We start from the raw sequence: 20,196 nt of genomic DNA on the forward strand, positions 1-20,196 counted from the left end.
GACCGATGACCCGAAATACCCCAGGTTGGGTTCAAAACTCATTGGTCTTGGTTTGACTTGGTTTTTAGGATGCAAAACCCCAACTTAATCTGAGGTCAAGCAGGGGTAATCTTTAAAACTCATATTTTGGGGTTTTTTTTATACAGTGTAAGTGCTTATAGTGCCTGTTTGGCGTAACGTTTAAAACACCGTTTGGCGTTTGAAACATCGTTTTGGGGCCAAACGGCCGTTTGGGAGTGTTTGGGTGCGCAGCCACCGTTTGAAACGCCGTTTGAAACACCGTTTTGAACCCTCAAAACGGCGTTTTGCAAACGGAGGGGGGGAGGTCCATTTGCAAAACGCTGTTTTGAACAGAGTTTTTGGGCTGTAGGTTTTTACATGTTTGCCCTCACCAAAACCCATTTTTACGTATATGCGCGCGATTTTATGCGTTACGTCAAATACCAAAAAAGTGGGGGTGTTAATATCATTCTTGAGGACACAAATTTGTTAAATTGTTAATATTTAATTCAAAATAAAGGGCTGATGATATCACTATATGATCTCTTAATTTTGATTTTCTAAAGACAAAAGAATTGAAAGAAACCCTAGTTTCTTACTTTCTTTATCTACTTTGCAAAATTGCAAACCCTCTCACACCTCACTGCCTCAGCGCCTCCACTCGTCCGTCAAATCCGGCCGTTGAGAAGAAGGAGAAGAACCCCAAAGGTATAGCCATTTATTTTTTAGCAATGATGTTTAATTTTAATAGTGTTTGACTGAGATCCTAATGACCTTTTAATATTGGGCCTAATGAGAGAGTAGTTGAGTTACATTGAGGCCAACCAAACAATGCCCTTTTTGGTCATTTTACCACTAAAACTCCGTTTTGGGGCATTTGCAACCAAACACACAATACCTCCGTTTGCCGTTTAAAACGCTGTTTTGATCTAGCCAACCAAACATGAAAACGCTATTTGGCAAAACACCGTTTTGAACCAAAACGCCGTTTTGCAGAACGGCGTTTTAAACGCTATTTCAAACGGTACGCCAAACACACCCATAATCCATTATTTTTCAAAAAGTACTGTGCCGTCCACACCGTAGATTGAAAACATCCATTTGATGGTACAAAGCGTAAATCAGTTGTGCCCAAAAAATCATTTCCATAAGATGATCCTAGCCCTCCAATCTACAGAGGAACCGTATATTATGGAAACCTCCTTAGATTGGAGAGTTTGGATCATCCTATGGAAATCATTTTCGAGGCACAACCTATATGCATTGTGGCCCATCAAATGGACAGTTCGATCTATAGGCTTAAACCATATAAATTCTCCATATTTGATGTAGTGGGGTGGTTAACTAGGTAATTTTGGAATCTTTTCAAATTTAAGTAGTCAATTTTTCCATTAAATAAAGAGAACTTCACAACAACAACAAAAAAATGAAGAATAAAAAATACAAATTTGATTCAAAAAGTCAAACAGAGGACAAAGCATGAAATGCTTATAAATTCCAGCAAGGTTTGCCCCTTACAGGATGAATGGTCTAGATCGCCTCGCCTGCATTCTTGACATCCTTTTATCCTGTATGAGCACTGATGAGGAGGAACGAGTTGATCGTTAGCTGATTTTACTGCCAATTCAAATGGGTCAGACTGGTAGTTGAACCTTGAGATATCTAGAACTGGAGTATAATAAGTATGGCTATGCATCCAAGGTCTGCGAATTTCATTGGGAACATTATTGATAGCTTAAAATCCTCACACTCCCATCTTCTCCATGGCCGCATACCAAATGCTTAAAAAGCATGAAATATTGAGGAATGAATGCAAGGAACTAATCTCCCCCCTTCCAAGAGGGAATGGGTGGTACATTCCTTATTGCTACCAATATCAAGGCTTTTGGTATCCTCTAGACTACTTGAAAGGAGCAGTGGCATTCCATCAACAGTTTAAACCCCGCGAAGGGGATGCATTTCTAGTCACCACGCCCAAAGCCGGCACCACTTGGCTCAAGGCACTTGCTTTCGCGGTTGTGAACCGGACTCGTTACCTTGTCACTGACCACCCTCTGCTAAACACTAGCCCCCATGACCTCGTCCCTTTTGTCATCTTGAAGTTCTTTGTATATAACCAACTTTCTGAATTTGAGAGCATTCCCTCCCCTAGGCTCTTGGCTACCCACATCCCTTACACGTTGTTACCGGAATCGGCAATACAGTCGAATTGTCGGGTAGTTTACTTGTGCCGGAATCCTAGAGATACCTTTACTTCCATGTGGGTTTTCTTCAGCAAGTTGAGACATGAGAGTCTAGGACCACTTTCTCTAGAAGAGGCCTTTGAGTTGTTTTGCACTGGAGTTTCTATATTTGGTCCTTATTGGGATCATGTGTTGGGGTACTGGAAGGCAAGCCTGGAAAGGCCTGAAAGGGTCTTATTCTTGAAGTATGAGGAAATGAAACAAGAACCCATACTTCATTTGAAGAGGTTGGCTGAGTTCTTGGGGTATCCTTTCTCTCCAGAGGAAGAGAAAGAAGGGGTGGTGGAGGAAATATCACAACTATGCAGTTTTAAGAATTTGAGCAATTTGGAAGTGAACAAGAGTGGAACAAGGGAGCAAAGTGGTTATGACAATAAGTTGTTTTTTAGGAAAGGGGAGGTGGGTGATTGGGCAAATCATCTGACCCCTTCAATGGTAGAGCGTTTGGATCAGCTCATGCAACAAAAGTTCCACAGTTATGGTCTCAACTTCCCCTCTTAGTTATTTGGTCATTATCATATATATCCTTTTCTTATCTTCTTGTTGTTTGGTTTCCAATGAAGCTCTTTCCGAGCAACAAAACATAAATAAACTGCTATTTATGCATTGGATCATCTTCTTAAGTAATCTCTTCTTTTCTTACTTTTGTTTTGTTTCCGATAATTTCCTGTTTGGATTTTGCCTAGAAATATTTGCAACAATTTTTTTTCCTAGGAAAATAATTTTTTTTTTCACTATTTTGAAAGAAAATAAAATGGGTATCGCTTAATTGAAGGTCCTTATAAAGAAGACTTGAACCGCAATGGTTCAAGATACTTTTGTGATGTGGGATCAAACAACCTAGAAGCCCAAAATTAAGAAAAGTTTTCGTTCCAAACTTTTCCAATCAGTGCCTAAAGCTCTTACTGAGCAAAAACACATATAGTGCTTTTTATGTAGCCTATCAAATAGTTGTCATTAATTAGCATCCATTTTTAGGATTAGTATAAATGGGGGTGGAAAACATGAAAATTTTCCTTTTATTTCTTCCTTGAGTATTGAGAGAGCATGATAAAATGAATGATACGCCTTGACCGATGACCCGAAATACCCCGATACGCCTTGACCGATGACTCGAAGCCTTGACCGATGACCCGAAATACCCCAGGTTGGGTTCAAAACTCATTGGTCTTGGTTTGACTTGGTTTGTAGGATGCAAAATCCCAACTTAATCTGAGGTCAGGCAGGGGTAATCTTTAAAACTCATATTTTGGGGTTTTTTCAAAAAGTACTGTGCCGTCCACACCATAGGTTGAAAACATCCATTTGATGGTACAAAACGTAAATCAGTTGTGCCCCCGCAAAAAATCATTTCCATAGGATGATCCTAGCCCTCCAATCTACAGAGGAACCGTATATTATGGAAACCTCCTTAGATTGGAGAGTTTGGATCATCCTATGGAAATCATTTTCGAGGCACAACCTATATGCATTGTGGCCCATCAAATGGACGGTTTGATCATCTATGGTATGGGCCGTACATCGCTTTTTGAAAAACACTGAAATCTATAGGCTTACACCATATAAATTCTCCATATTTGATGTAGTGGGGTGGTTAACTAGGTAATTTTGGAATCTTTTCAAATTTAAGTGGTCAATTTTTCCATTAAATAAAGAGAACTTCACAACAACAACAAAAAAATGAAGAATAAAAAATACAAATTTGATTGAAAAGGTCACAAAGCATGAAATGCTTATAAATTCCAGCAAGGTTTGCCCCTTACAAGATGAATGGTTTAGATCGCCTCGCCTACATTCTTGACATCCTTGTATCCTGTATGGGCAGTGATGAGGAGGAACGAGTTGATCGTTAGCTGATTTTACTGCCAATTCAAATGGGTCAGACTGGTAGTTGAAGCTTGAGATATCTGGTAGTTGAAGCTTGAGATATCTAGAACTGGAGTATAATAAGTATGGCTATGCATCCAAGGTCTGCGAATTCCTTTGGGAAAATTATTGATAGCTTGAGATCCTCACACTCCCATCTTCTCCATGGCCGCATACCAAATGCTTAAAGAGGATGAAATATTGAGGAATGAATGCAAGGAACTAATCTCCTCCCTTCCAAGAGGGAATGGGTGGTACATTCCTTATTGCTACCAATATCAAGGCTTTTGGCATCCTCTAAAGTACTTGAAAGGAGGAGTGGCATTCCATCAACAGTTTAAACCCCGCGAAGGGGATGCATTTCTAGTCACCATGCCCAAAGCCGGCACCACTTGGCTCAAGGCACTTGCTTTCGCGGTTGTGAACCGGACTCGTTACCTTGTCACTGACCACCCTCTGCTAAACACTGGCCCACATTGTTTGGGTGATCCAAACCATTCATTTGAATGGTCCTCACATAGATAGGGTGTCCACAAAAAATCAGATCCATAGGACCATCCTAACCATTCAAACTATGGAGGCAAAAAATGGACTAATTTGTGAAGGTTTATACACGTCCATTTTACCTCCACAAATCGTAGGGTTGGGATGGTCCTATGGATCTGATTTTTTGTGGACACCCTATCTATGTGAGGACCATTCAAATGAATTGTTTGGACAATGTGGGCCTCCACTGTATTTTAAGGTAGTGTGTAGGTAACTTACCTACACAAGTGTGTAGGAAATGTTCTCTCTCTCTCTCTCTCTCTCTCTCTCTCTCTCTCTCTCTCTCTATATATATATATATATATATATATATATATATGAGAAAACGGTTCCTACACATATGTGTAGAGAGTTCTCTACACACTAGCTTAAAATACAGTGGGGACCCACATTGTTTGGGTGATCCAAGCCATCCATTTTAAAGGCCCTCACATAGATAGGGTGTCTACAAAAAATCAGATCCATAGGATCATCCCAACCCTACGATTTGTGGAGGTAAAATGGATGTCTTTAAACCTTCACAAATTAGTCCATTTTTTGCCTCCACAGTTCGAATGGTTAGGATGATCCTATGGATCTGATTTTTTGTGGACACCCTATCTATGTGAGGACCTTAAAAATGAATGGTTTGGATCACCCAAATAATGTGGCCCCACTGTATTTTAAGCTAGTGTGTAGATAACTTATCTACACATATGTGTAGAAACCGTTCTCTCTCTCTCTCTCTCTCTCTCTCTCTCTCTCTCTCTCTCTCTCTCTCTATATATATATATATAGAGAAAACGGTTCCTACACATATGTGTAGATAAGTTATCTACACACTAGCTTAAAATACAGTGGGGGCCACATTATTTGGGTGATCCAAACCATTCATTTTTAAGGCCCTCACATAGATAGGGTGTCCATAAAAAATCAGATCCATAGGATCATCCTAACCATTTGAACTGTGGAGGCAAAAAATGGACTAATTTGTGAAGGTTTAAAGACATCCATTTTACCTCCACAAATCGTAGGGTTGGGATGATCCTATGGATCTGATTTTTTGTAGACACCCTATCTATGTGAGGGCCTTTAAAATGGATGGCTTGGATCACCCAAACAATGTGGGCCCCCACTGTATTTTAAGCTAGTGTGTAGAGAACTCTCTACACATATGTGTAGGAACCGTTTTCTCATATATATATATATATATATATATATATATATATATATATATATATATATATATATATATATATATAAGCCATTTTAGGGGCATTTTCATAATTCTTGCAAAGCCCCACAAACTCGTCGTTTCAGCTCCAACTGATAGAAATCTGACCGTTGGCAGTCGCCTGGGCTCGACCATTCGGCTGGCCCATAGAGTCTGGTGGCTATATATATATAACATCATATAGCCGCTCCAGTCGACTGGGGTGACCAGTCGGGTGGCCCAAACCAGGACCAAACTCTGTTTTTCAAACAGAATCTTATCGGCAGTCGGCTGGCCCGAAATGAAAAACACTCTGTTTGAAAAACAGATCAAATGGGCAGTCGACTAGAGGTGTCCAGTTGGTTGGCCCTGCCAATTTTGCACATTTTAAACTTTATGATATTCAATCTTTGGGGTGTGTTCTCTAGGTCTGGTCCCACTAAGTTTATCATGTTTAGTGCCTCAAACAACCTTAACAAGAATGGACAAATAAATTCTAGTTTTGACTTGAACACAACTTGATCTTCACTTTATCTTCAAGACTTCAAGTCCACCATGCTTCTTGGATCTTCATAGCTTTGGGCCACACCAAAATCACTCCAAGTTAGCTTCAATGCCTTAATCCAAGCTTCCTTGATTCCACATTTCACACCAATGAGATCTACAACTTATACAACCAAAAGCACATTAGTGATACAAAATCACTTGTGTATGGAATCATCAAAACAAGAAGGTAATGCCAAGGTGAGAACCATTGGGCTTACACAGAGAGAGAGACCATCTTTTCTAATTTCCCTTTTCGTCGAGAATCCATCTTTATTCATACCGGAGCTCTTTTACTTATTTGCCCAAATAATTTTGGTGTTGAGCACTCACCATCTCCAAAAAAAGCCAAGGATTCGAATCAATCAATAGCCAAAAAGGCTAATAAAAAAAACTTTATGGGAACCTTGAAAGCTTTGATCATTCAGAATTTCCTTGACTACGACACTATCACAAACATAGAATAATAAAAGAGGTGAAATTTTTCAAAAGAGTGTTCTCTCAAAGGAAGTTTGGAGGGAATTAAATAAAAGGAAACATTCTCTCTGAGCTGTTTTTTTTTAACAGTAACATTAATTTATTGAATAATAAATCTGGCTTATTTCTTCTAGACAATAACATCAATTTAGGCTACGGATGTTTGCAATTGCACAAACTCAGCATGTATTTTCTCTTTAGTTCAAGCTTCCCGTAAATTTTTATTTATTTTTGGTTCCAAACAACAAAATACAGATGAAATGATGCACACACAAGGAAATAGACTTCTAAACAAAAGATACGAGAGCTTTTTGGGAACCATAATAACCTTTGACAGCTGTTTAAATAATAAAAGAGATGATAGAGTTAGTGCAATTATCAAAACATTTTAGTGACAACATCACCAGTCTTAATTTATTAAAAAATAAAACCAGAATTACTGGGTACAGATCCTGCGGAACTTCTTTTGGTTAATCCCTTTTTTTGCCCATTATCACTCCAAAAGTTGAAATCAATGGTTATTAGATTGTTGTGATAGGAAGGAGCATTATGTGTTGAAATGAAATTAATCTGGTGAAGGTTATGGTGGAGATCACCTCTCTTACATAGGGAGGTCACACGCTCCAACCATAGTTACCATAGTTACCAGAATTTGATCCATGAGAACTTTCATACATGGAGTAATATTGGGGCCCACGTCGTCTTGATTTCTCTGTCAAAGAGTCAAAAAAAGGGTTCAAAACTCAAATACTAAAACCTGCAGCACACCAGGCCATTTGCAATGTTCCTGCTAGTGTCTTCACAATTCTGACCATCAGGATCATTGATACGAGATCAGAGACTTTTGATCTCAAGAGTCGACTGTTGGGACCCGAGTAGAACTCACCCTTAAAAGCTAGCCATTATGGGGAGGGTGCCCATGCCCTTACGAGCCCATCCACAACTATTCACTTTTCGGATGTGGGATCTTTGCTTTTGTGTTGAACCCCAGCAATCTCCCCCTCCAAGCAAAAGCAACGTGGACAATCTCGCCCATACACGCAGCGGCAACGTTGAAACTACGAGATCTGCTCCGAGGGAATTTCACCGTCCCCGAAGGTACACCGGGGTTGCGGACATCTTCCTTGAGCGATTATTTCCATCCTAGACGGTACACCGGGGTTGCCACGCCCCAGCTCTGATAACACTTGTTGGGACCCGAAGGGGAGGGTGCCCAAGCCCTTATAAGCCCATCCACATCTATTTACTTTTCGGATGTGGAATCTTTGCTCTTGCGATCTATCCTCATTCCTCCTCTTAGACCAAACCCAATGATCCTTAACACAATTTAGACAATCAATCTACATAGGAGTCGGGGGCTCAAATTGGGCACCATCTTGGTCAAGACAATAGAGTAAATTGGGTTCTTCCTGAATCCTAATAGGCGAACAAACAAGTTCGCAAGATATATTAAGAGGTCACTTCTTCGTACCAACCATAGTTGTATATTTCGTTTCGTACACCATTTCATTTTGGTTAGTGGAATGGAACAATTCGGCGTTTCGTTTCGGAAAAGACACTACGACCAGATTGGACACATTGTAAGGAGAGACACAGTTTCCTCTACTTGACTCTTGTCCAACAGATTGATTGTCCTAAGCATTGTTGTCCATGCAAAGCTTTTGACCATTTAAGGCATCAACACTTCCTAGATTCGGTCCCATTACTCGTCGACTTGCCCTCCTTCCACAAAGCATTGTGAAAGGACTTAGAAGAGAAGGCACCAATCAGATCTGCTTCCCTAATATGTTTATCTTCTTCAACCTGAGATCCAACGACTCATTCCAAAAAGGATAAGAGGGTTAGTAATCCATCTCTTAAATTCCCTCCCCACCCCACTGGATGGCACCCATGCCTAAATACTCATCTCACATTTGATACACTCCCAAACCATAACCTCTACCTAGCACTCTAATATCTCACCCAACCCATATTTTATCACTATAACATTTCTCCACAATGCCTCCCGCTCCTCCCTAAATCTTCACAAAAAAATTCCAAGCAGTGCCAAAATCAAACTCTAAATCGTCCCTAATGGTTGGTTTACCATGTGAGAGTCCATTCCTTGAAAGAAGTGTCAATAAGCCCAAACTTATTTTTCAAATTGGAGCAACCAAGGAAGAAAATTAGAAAAATGATTGAAATGAGATAAATAACTCAAATTCCCGTCCTTTTTGTTTTCAAAAACAAAACCAAGGGCTTCTCTTGTCCTTGATGAGGTGTTTTTACTTATTGCCATCCCTTGAAACCTCAACCTCAAGTTATAAGGATCAGACTCCAACCATAAACGAAGGAGAAGATCCTAAAGATCTCAAACACGAAAACAAAGCAGGTGATGTTAACCTACCCAATGCATCAGGCAGGTGATGTTAACCTACCCAATGCATCGTAAAACTTTAACCTGCCATGTCTGAAATAATTGATGATGGGCTTCAAGATTTGGCTAGGCTTCGATCACCATGGTGTTTGTTATAATGTTCTGTTTTTATTTTTCCTAATACATTAAAAGAACCTGACAACAGGAAAAAAAAACAATGGGATAGACTTGGTTATGACAACTCTTGAAAGATTTCATACTGGCAATATTAATAATAGCATCAAGTCAACAAACCCAGATATTCATAGAAGAACCAAAACACAGAGGAGACGAGGAAAAAAAAAAAGAAATTATATCTGCATGAATTTCTAAAATTCTAAATCCAAGGAAAATTATTTAAAATATAAGATAAAAACCCACACCACATTTTTTATTTATTTTTGAATGGGAAAGTATCATTAAGGAAAAATAGGATATACAAAGCCGACCGAGGAGGTCAGCGAAAAGGAAATATAAGCCAAAAAAGGAAAATACAATGTAGCTAACTACATAATATCCTCAAGAGGGTAGAAAATAAAAAAGCTCAAGCTCTTGCCTCCCCACTCCATCCCTGGCAAGCCTGTCTGCTTGTGAATTAGCCGACTTTTTGACATGATGAAAAGTCACCTCTGACCCTCAATACGATCCCTAATCTCGTCAAGAGAAGCAATGAATCTCCATGGGGAAGACTTGCTTCCCTTAACCACCCAATGACGTTAAGCGAGTCCCCCTCTACTATCACCTTGGCCAAGTCTAGGGTCTCAGCTAGCCTGATACCTTGTAACGCCGCTCTAACTTCCACCTCGTTAGAATCAGCAAAACCAATAGGACCGGAGAAGGCCCAAATCGTGGCGCTAGCTTCACTCTAAGAAGACCTCCAATCCCACACGGACCTGGGGTTCCAACACTAGATCCATCAAAGTTCAATTTAGCACCCCATGGGTGGAGGACTATATTGAGGACCACATGTCTTTACACGGTCTCCACTAGAACAAACCCCCTTCAACCATACCATAGGTTTGAGGGATAAAGTGCACCACATTTTTGTTTTCTTAAAACAAAAGATCAGGTCATTTCTTATCTTTGATGAGATATCAGTATATCACCAACCCTCAAAACTTCACCCTCTAGTTAATAAAGGATTTTCATGTTTTAATTGAGTAATCAATAATGCATTTTGCAATATCAGTGCCTAGCGCATGTTAAAAAATCTAGAGTTTCATACCAGAACAAAAATACATCAAGGTGACTAATCATTTTGATCAGATAAGTGTAATATCTGCAGAAGACAAATTAGAATACCAGAAAAGCAACGATCAGATGGCTGACAATATCACCAAAGGAGTGACTTGGGATAAGTGCATGTTTCTCAATAGCAAGTTTAAGATGTTACGAAGCCATATCTCAGGTAGGGGATGGGCCAGAAACATCTTGTTTTGGTGTTGGGAAAATGATTTTCTTTTCATTGTTATGCTCCGACATAAAAGCGGTGTTTAAAAACGCGGACATGACGCGGAACGCGGCCAAGGAAATCCTTGTCGACTCGGCGTGGATGCGGTCAACAATGTGGTTGACACGGTCATAATTCGGGAAAGTCAAAGGAGTTTTTATTGACTCTGTAGGGCAAAACATGGAATGCGGATGAGGTGCAACGTGGAATGTGGCCAAGAAAAATCCATGTCGACTAAGGTGAGTTCCTTGTCGTGTCAACGACTTTTTAAACACTGCAAAAAAGACACTTATTGGACACCACTTCTACGCCGTCTACACGATCAGATCTATTGATCCAAATAGCAACCATAAGTCCCGCCAAATACTGTTAAGAACACCTTGATCAGATGATCTAGGCCCATCCATCAAGCCTTGCTTACAGTTAGACCAAGACAAGCTAAATTTGGTGTGCAGATGTCTTGTAGTCTGATAGCGATTGATCACCCTGGAGGACTAATGTGTGATGCACATGCAGGTCGAGCTAGGGGTGCAGGGACACCACACCCTTACCAGGGTTTCCAGGGCAATGTTCCGGGAGGATAATTCAATTTTTTTTCTGCTAAAGAGTATTTGGTAACTTCTTGATTAAGAAGCATTAATATATAAGCCACGTGTTAAGGTGGCGAGTGGTGAGGTTTTGTGAGTTTTCCTGGCCGAGAGGAGGGGAGAGTCTTGCAACCCTAAACCAAAATAGTGGAACTCTTCTCCTGTGGAAGCAGGCACACTGAGAACCACGTAAATCTTGTGTTCCTGCTTTGTGTGATTGTGTTTCTTGCATCTTGTCTTGTTGTTTGCTGCACATTGTGTTTAATCCTATTTTGAGAGATGGGAGATCTCTCACTTTCCTACAAAACTGTTGACCTTTGTATTTATTTATCTTACAGACAGGGTGTATGTTCTGTATGGGACAAAGACCATGTGGGTCGCCTCAAAGACCATATGGGTCGCCTCATGATGTTCTACAAGATCAACAATCTTGATGTCACATGCATGCTCTATATACCTCGTGTGGGCCCAAAACTAGCCTTTTACCATAGATCATGAAAGTGACTTTCTGCAGAGTCGTTCACTTTTCATTAAAAGCTTTTTATCTGTGGTAATTTTAGTCATACATGATATATCAATGATATTGTTTTCTTGCAATTTTAGAGACCTTTACCCATAGATATTCCATCTGAATTTTTTGACGGGATCATCCCCACTAAAAATCACTTCTGAATAAACTTCTAATTTTGGCCTTTGCCTGCAGTTTCACGTGGAATTCCCAAATTTCAACCCTTTCAGTTTCTCCAGATTCTTCTTATAATCTTCTTATATTGTAGCTGGAAGGTATAGAAAGACATCAGAATCCAAGCGCTACATAAGGAGTTCGATTGATTGCATTCACTAGAGAGCCAAAGATTGTTATTAAAAGCTATATTAACCACACTTAAATAATATGATATAACAAATTAACTACACTTCTCATAAACCATTCAAAAAAAAAAAAAGAAACTGCACTTCTCATAACTATTTTCCCTTCTGTCGTGTAGACTGCTTCGAAATTAGGGTTTCCTCCACACGCGCGCACACAGATATATAATACATGAAAATCCAGGTACAGAATTTGTGTATGCATGCTTCTCCAGTAACTTAATACGCAATTTTATCTATTATTACGAGTCAGGATTGATCATACGATAAAAATATCATTGGAGAATTCTTGAAGTCATGGGGAAATAGATTGAACTATTGATGTAGAATGAGAAAGAATTCCTATTTGAAATGATGTTAAGGGTGAAAATGTCAATAAAAATGTATATAGGTACCACCTCCATCATGGTGGGTGAGACCAACTAGAATTTATCAGGCCACATACATGAAGCCAGAAATTAACTGGAAAAAAATGCTTTTGGACCGTTATAGTTGTTTAATAGAGGGAAAAACCTATAATTCAAAAGATGTTCTCTTGTTCCTTCAATAAAAAAATTCTATCATTTAGAAAAAAAAATACAGAAAATTACTTATCCATTGAAAGAAGGACATAAATAAAAAAAGGGTGGGCAAGAGTCAGGATATGTATACCTGATTGTAAACAAAAGGTGGACGAGAGTTTCAAATGTAAAGCATTGAAAGGTCTTTACACGGTATGAAAATTTGAAAGGAATTTCTTCGTATGACCATTTGAAGAGAATGTGAAGTAGAAGTTATCCTTGCAAACAAAGCTCGCATATCCACCATAGCCTAAGCAGCAACTAGTTCAGGTGAACTCCTCGACTCCAACCATGACTTAGCTGCAACCTGTGTGGTCAAAAACCACCCAGCCCTTTCCGGTGTCTCATGGAAAGGGGCATTCAATTCCTTCAAATGGGACACAAATACAGATGCCAACCCATTTTCTGAATACTTATGCTTGCCATGTCCAGTATGAATACCGAGCAATGGAGGCAGCTCCTCACCATTCTCTAGCGCTTTGGACAGGTCACTCATCCAAATATGCAGAGCAGTAAGAGCTGCCCCAAGTGAGAGACTCCTTAGATGTAACGACCACTGCGTTGGTGATTTTGACTGAATTGTCGTGTATATCTCAAGTTCAAGGCCCAAGTCTAACAGCTCACAAGCTTTCTCCAATAGATCGAGGTTAACGCATAGATCAATCAAGCAATTACAATAAGCTTTCTTCACTTCCTTGCTAATATTGCTAAAGAGTTCTGCAGCTTCTCGTCTAAACACCTTATCATCGGTTTTCTCCTTCACCAAGAACTTCACCACCGAACCCAGCTCAGCATTAGCCTTTTCAATGCATCCAATCAACTTTTCGAGTTCTTCTCTCGGGGTTTGAGTCATTACATTAAGAAGGCATCCACAAAACCGATCATCTGGAGTAATACCCAATTCCAAAAGCTGATCAAATGTCCTCACCACATCATCGGTTCGTTTTGCTTTGCCATAGCACTGTATAAGTGAGGTCAGAACAAAGATATTTGGCTCGAATCCAGCTTCCAGCATCTTGTTCATTACACCCTCTGCCTCAGAAACTTGCCCACTACAAGAATATATGGTAATCAAAGATGAAAAAGTCCAACTATCAGGCTTACAAACCTCAGATTTCTCCATCTCTTCAAAAATCCCAAGAGCTTCATCAACATAACCTACATCAGCACACATTGCTAACAGAGTGTTATACAAAAGCACATCTAACTCCATTCCCTTCTCCTTCATCTCTCTATAGACATTGAGCGCATCTCCAGCATAACGGGCTCTTCCGTATGCCTGTAAGAGAGCAGCATATGTCGTCCGATTCGGTAAAAATCCATTATCATTCATCTCTCTAAAAATATATTTTGCCTGCCACGGTCTCCTCGCTCTTCCCATTGCATCCAACAATGTGTTATAGATAACGAGATTCGGTTTAACACCTAAAGCCTTCATCTCTTCATACACATTCATCGCCCCATCAAAATTACCAGACATCCCATAAATCCGAATCAAAGTCGAGAAGGTAACGGGATCGAGACGCCATTTCTCCTTTCTTGCACGATCGTACAAACTCAAAGCCATATCGACATTACCCGCTCGCCCATATGCATCAATCATCGCTGAATAAGTGACGTCATCTGGATTACACCCTAATTCAGACATCCTCTCAAACCACTCCACAGCCTTGCCTGGCAAAGAACACATCCTAGCACAGCTAATCATAGTAGAAAACGTAACATTATCCGGCTTAACGCCTCTTTCGAGCATTTCTTTCAACAACTCCTCTGCTCTATCCCAACTCCTAGCCTTCCTAAACACCTTCAATGTTACATTATACAAAATTACCTCTCTCTTTAGTTTTAACTTATGCTGGAAGTACCTCAGACTAATTAGCGCAGTTTCCGGATTCGTCATGCTGTTAAGAACAACAACAGCATCTTGTTCTAATGGGTTCTGACCTAAAACATCCAAGGCCTTATAAACATGTTCCTCAGTTGGGTTACATGAATTCAAAGACTCAGAAATTTTTAAGAGATAGGAGTACCTTGAATCAAATGATTTTTGCCGAAGAAGTGATGCTCTAGGGCTTCTTGGATTGACCCAGATGGATTTATTTGATGGGGATGATGTTTTAGGAGATGGGTCTTGAGATTCTTGTGTTTTGGGAGGTTTAGGAAGTGGGTTTTGTGATTCTATAGGGGTTGGGTTTTGTAAGGAGGAAGATTGGGGTTTTTGTGAAGAGAGGGGCTTTCTTGAATAGGTTGAGAGAGAGTTGAGCTTTAGAGGGTGATGGAAGTTTCGAGATTTCCATGGAAATAAAGGGGAGGAGATTTGGAGGAGTGGGGAAGAAGAAATGGTGTTGAAGAGAGGTTGGTCGTGTAAGGAATGAGGAGGAGGAGAAGGATAAAGATGAAAAGCCATGTTTTGTGTTGGTGTCGTCTGTTTGAGAAGAAAATGTCTTATCACAAGAAGATATATGTGTGCTCAGTGTAGTGTGATTGTATTAAAATTAGGTATGCAATTCGGGTTCGGATTCGGGTTCGGGTTCGGTTGGGTTGGGTCGGGTTGGGTCCAATCCTAGCCCAAACCGAGATAGCCTTCCCAAATAAGGGGTGCGGGTTGGGGAACCCATTTTTCCAACCCGACCTAACCCGAGGAACACATTTTTAATTTCCAACCCAACTCTCAACCCTAACCACCCCCGCCTCTCTTTGTTACGGGTGGACATGGTTCCGGTTCAAACCGAGGAACCGAACCGAACCAGCACATTTGGTTCGGTTCGGTTCGGTTCCATTTCTATATGGTTCGGTTCCGGTTCAAAAATCCGGGAACCGGTGAAAATTCGGTTCGGTTCTGGGTTTGGGATCCCGGAACCGAGAACCGAATTGGTTTAATGAGGGCCTGTTTGCTTTGGATATTAGGGGCTAATTATTTCCTAAATTTGTAGTTCATGGCTTCATGAATTACCAAAATTTGTGCATGATTATCCCACCTGTTTGTACTTCTTCATACTTCATATAAGTTTTGCATTGCCCTAATTTGTGCTTGTTACTGTTACTGTTAGTGCTTGTAATTCATATATAAACAGGGCCATTGGTGAAGGTTGGGTAAACCCAGAACCGAACCGACCCGAACCGATTATATATGGTTCTGGTTCGGTTCAGTTCCACACATATATATGGTTCGGTTTTGGTGCCAATTTCAGGGAACCGATTATACATGGTTCGGTTATGAGTTTAGCCCAAAACCGAACCGAACCAAACCAAACCATGTCCACCCCTACTCTCTGTAACCTGTTTTTCCAAAATGGGTCTGTTGAGTCAGGTTGGTTTGGGTTGACCTAGCGTCGAATAGAAAATACAAGAAAAAAATATAACCCTAAGAAAATCATGAAAAAATGAGGACGGAGGTTGGGTTGCCAAGACCTCAACCCTATCCTAACCCGAAATTAAATCAGGTGGGCTTTTCCCAAATGTAACCCAACCCAACTCGAGCCAAAATCGGGTTGAACCCGTCGGGTTCAGGTTGAGCCCGACCCAAGTTGCACCCCTAATTAAAATGTCCTAGAGTGTAATGAAGATTTGGACTGATCTAGTTTTGATAAGAGAGAGAGAGAGAGAGAGAGAGAGTGTGCGTGTGGTTGCTACTCGGGTCGGGTTTTTCATAACCCTACCTGGCACAAGAAATTATATCTCAGGTTGGGTAGAATCTTTATGGGAAAACCCGAGATTCATAAACCCGGCCCAAGATAGCTTCTCAGGAAGAAAATATATGATGTGCAGCCATATAAATTAGTATTTTTCAAAAAATATGGTACAGATCACTCCACAGGATGATCCATACTATCTATCTGTTGGGCCACAAAGGAAATAGTTTGTGCCCCAAAAATCATTTCCATAGGATGATCCTAACTAACCCTAAATTTATAGAGGGACCTGCACACTATGGAAACATCTATAGATAAGAGGGTTAGTTAGGATCATCCTATGGAAATGATTTTTGGGGCATAGCCTATTTACGTTGTCGCCCACCAAATTGATGGTTTGGATCATCCTATGGAGTGGGGTGTATTGTACTTTTTGAAAAATATGAGTTTATAAGGCCACACACCATATAATCTTGTTTCCTGGGTTGAATCGGGATTTTAATGTTTAGCTTAGTATATGATTAATTTTAAAGAGGGTAGAAAACAACAAATCTTCACACCAAAAATCTCTAAATTTAAGTCGTCATAGTGCATTAATTTTAAGACATAAACTACTTTTTCACATCATATCAAATGAATAAAAACAAGGGATTTGCTCGGCAATATTGCGGAAAGCCATTTCGCGGCTGGCTTTTGCAAGTGTGAACAGTCACGCGAGATGAATTAGATGAATAGGACAAAATTTGCTAAAAACGAGCCTGTGTGGCTGTTCTTTCATACAAAAGCCAACCGCAAAATAGCTTTCCACGAAATCGCTTAGCAAATCCCTATTAACAATTATTTCATGGAATGGAACCAAACAAATCCCCGCATGCCACATGGCATAGGAGGGGTAGTTTTGCCATTTTAAGGAACAAAAGTAGGGGTGCAACTTGGGTCAGGTCGGGTTGAGCTTCTGCTAAAAAATGAATAGGAATCAACCCGAACCTGGCCCGATTTTAAGGTAAAAGCTCAACCCAAATTCCCAAAAAATCGACCTGAGTTGTACCCCGGAAAAAAAAAGGAACACGATTTCTAACACATGAAGAGGCTATTTGTTCAGTAGCATTCTTGGTCCCAAATAGGCTTCCATATCATTATTCTTATATATCAATATACTTGAAAATAATTTGGCATGTTATTTAAGAGATGTTTAAGAAAATCATATCATGCCTATAAGAGTTGAGTTGGGTTTCAGGTCGCACCATTTTTTTTTTTATTTAAACCCGGCCCGACCCAAGATTGGGTTGGGTTTTTCAACCACCAAGACCCATGATTTCTAAACCCAACCCATGCTATTTTCGGGTCTGAGAGAGAGAGAGAGAGAGAGAGAGGTGTTTGGACACCACATGAAACTATGTCCCTCTATCCATATCCTATAAGTTATCTGATGGATTACCAGACATTGGTCAAAAGACAAATGGCTAAGGTGACTCTTTCTTCTCCCAACTTACCTGCCTTCCTCCCAAAACCATTTCCATTCTCTCAAACCCACTTTAATTTCCCCAAAAGGATTCAACATACCAGAATCCATGCAAAATTGGGTAATGAAAACTGCACAAAAACATATTTTCTTCTTGATAATTGAACAAATGGGTTTTTCTCATGAGACATAGGAGTGTTTGTATTTTGTAGGTGGAGGAGATGGAGATCTCAAACGTGCTGAGAAGAAGTTCATCACCAGAGAAGAAGAACCAGAACAGTAAGTTTTCTTCTCCTTGATATATTGATATTTCATGATTTCTCTCTTCTTGGCAAGTGAAATTTTTTATTTTTATGAGGAATTAGTGCTTGAAATCTTCGATCCATGAACTTTTATCATTCAAATCCAAATACCCAGAAAAACTAATATGGAAAAAATGTTGAAGTGCTCGGACAATGAAATTCTTAACTCATTCTCTCAAGCTAGAAAAAGAATTAAGTGGGTTGTGTATATGAAGGCCTACCTTGCAAATCCTCCAAGTTTCGTTCCCTGTTCGGATTGAAAGAAAAATATTTCTCATGAAATTTTTTTCTCAGGGAAATTATTTTCTTTTCTCAATTTAGAGAGAAATAATATGATTATGATTAATTTAGAGGGACATTACCATTCCCTCTAAATAAAAATTGAATAGCGTTGGTTCACGTAATGTTTTTTTTGTGGGTAAAAAATGTAGGAAATTTTACAAATATTTTTCTTTTCCAACCTTTTCCAGAATTTTCCTTCAATCCAAATAGGGAAACAAAAAAATTATCAACCTAACCATGAATTAGTTCCTTGTCTAATGACTCACTATTCGATAGTAGATAGTAGATAGTATGGCTATGTTCTCAATTTATATTTATAATTAGGGATTTGCTAGGCAATTTTGCGGAAAAGCCAATTCGTGGCTCACTTTTGCAAGAAAAGAGCAGCCACACACTAATTGCCTTGCAAATCCCTTATAATTAATGTTTTATATAGAACTTATTTCAAAATGGGTATTTTAATCAAACTCAAGATAAAGGGTCGGTTGAATTTGAAGTGTTCAATTTGACCAATAAGATACATAGACTTACTGGATATTTAGAATTTTACCAAAAAGACTATTTATCTTAGAGAGGTTTGCGAAAAATTCTGGGAAACTTCAATGGCTATTGCTTACTTGTAAAAAATATAGAGTACGTTATACGGAATTAATTGGTCAGTTGGATATTTGGGAGCTAAAAACTCCTTAATTTGAAGATTCATTTGAATCTTTTGGTTTATTACATGTTGAATTTTGATGAACCGCGTTTCGTTTTCAACAATTCATGGAATATTGAATCGGGGAAGAAAGCATATATGACTTCACTGGCTAGATTGAGGATTTTTGGGCGAGAATGAGTTATGTCTCATAAGTTGATGAATCAGCTTGGTGTGTGACTCATCAGGTGGCTAGACAAATATCCCACCAAGTGAGAGGATAGTTGTCTTAAGTTGTTGTGTGTAACTGGTGGAGACTAGGAGCAGTGATCAGTGATACGCACCCTCCGCCCTTGATCTGGAAACTAATTGGCCTAACCATTTTAGGAGATTTCTCTACATGTTGCTGTGCACCAGCAACAAACCACCAATGGATGAATTTTCAGAGAGATTTGATTGGAAATCATATACCCATACTCTATCCTGATTTCCTCCTCTTTACAACGTTTGATCTTCCCTATCTTTAATTTTCATTCACATCAAGTATTAGCCTCATAAGATTGCATAATTGTTCCATATGTTGCAATGTAGATACTGGCAAACTGCAGGAGAAAGGGAAGGAGAGAACCCCATGATGACACCCTTACCGTACATAGTCATATTTGGAATGTCCACACCTTTTGTGATCTTAGCCATTGCTTTTGCTAATGGTTGGATCAAGGTGCCTGTGAGATGATTGATTGTACACAAGGGTCCAATGGATGACAAAGAAATCTTCAACTATCCCACTTACAAATTTGTATATCTTTATTCATACATTTGTTTTGATTGCTTGAAGAAAACTTTTAATGGTGGAATCTTGAGTTTGTACTCAAAAACCTTCATAGCTATTTTGATTGCTAGAATTCTATGTCCAAATGGATTCTCCTTCTTCTCTTTTCTTACATCTTAAAATAGTAGACATCACTAGTTCACTAGTTTTGTTTGCCTTGACAATGCCTTCAGTCATATTTATGCCCTGTTTTGATTGCAGGAAATATATGTCTAGCAGAAAATTATTTCCTACTCTGTTTCTTTCGAGGTAAAATGGGTGTAAAATTTATTTTACGCCCATTTTAAGGGGAAAAAGGGTGTATTTAGAGTAGCATAACATGG

General features: G+C 39.5%; 2 protein-coding genes and 1 pseudogene across 2 annotated transcripts; 2 read left to right on the top strand and 1 right to left on the bottom strand.

Moving 5' to 3' along the window:
- Nucleotides 1-1,611: 1,611 nt before the first annotated feature.
- Nucleotides 1,612-2,857, top strand: LOC143850946 (cytosolic sulfotransferase 15 pseudogene; annotated as a pseudogene).
- Nucleotides 2,858-12,682: 9,825 nt separating this feature from the next.
- Nucleotides 12,683-15,161, bottom strand: SVR7 (pentatricopeptide (PPR) repeat-containing protein). Its single transcript, XM_077360441.1, has one exon. It carries the CDS (start codon nucleotides 15,131-15,133, stop codon nucleotides 12,977-12,979), a length of 2,157 nt encoding a protein of 718 aa, XP_077216556.1. The 5' UTR covers nucleotides 15,134-15,161; the 3' UTR covers nucleotides 12,683-12,976.
- Nucleotides 15,162-17,717: 2,556 nt separating this feature from the next.
- Nucleotides 17,718-19,959, top strand: LOC143850916 (uncharacterized). Its single transcript, XM_077360203.1, has 3 exons — nucleotides 17,718-17,941; nucleotides 18,033-18,099; nucleotides 19,633-19,959. Exons 1-3 carry the CDS (start codon nucleotides 17,755-17,757, stop codon nucleotides 19,775-19,777), a joined length of 399 nt encoding a protein of 132 aa, XP_077216318.1. The 5' UTR covers nucleotides 17,718-17,754; the 3' UTR covers nucleotides 19,778-19,959.
- The last annotated feature ends 237 nt before the right edge of the window (nucleotides 19,960-20,196 follow it).

This window comes from Tasmannia lanceolata, unplaced genomic scaffold (genome assembly GCF_043159265.1).
Source record: "Tasmannia lanceolata isolate RefF3 unplaced genomic scaffold, GAP_Taslan_0.1 ptg000018l, whole genome shotgun sequence".
Taxonomy (NCBI): domain Eukaryota; kingdom Viridiplantae; phylum Streptophyta; class Magnoliopsida; order Canellales; family Winteraceae; genus Tasmannia; species Tasmannia lanceolata.

Excerpts from the sequence above, each read along its gene's own strand:
- SVR7 (XM_077360441.1), bottom strand. The coding sequence starts at position 15,133 with ATGGCTTTTCATCTTTATCCTTCTCCTCCTCCTCATTCCTTACACGAC.
- LOC143850916 (XM_077360203.1), top strand. The coding sequence starts at position 17,755 with ATGTCCCTCTATCCATATCCTATAAGTTATCTGATGGATTACCAGACA. Across the intron at positions 17,942-18,032 it reads CAGAATCCATGCAAAATTGG|GTGGAGGAGATGGAGATCTC; the intron begins GTAATGAAAACT and ends TGTATTTTGTAG. Across the intron at positions 18,100-19,632 it reads AGAGAAGAAGAACCAGAACA|ATACTGGCAAACTGCAGGAG; the intron begins GTAAGTTTTCTT and ends GTTGCAATGTAG.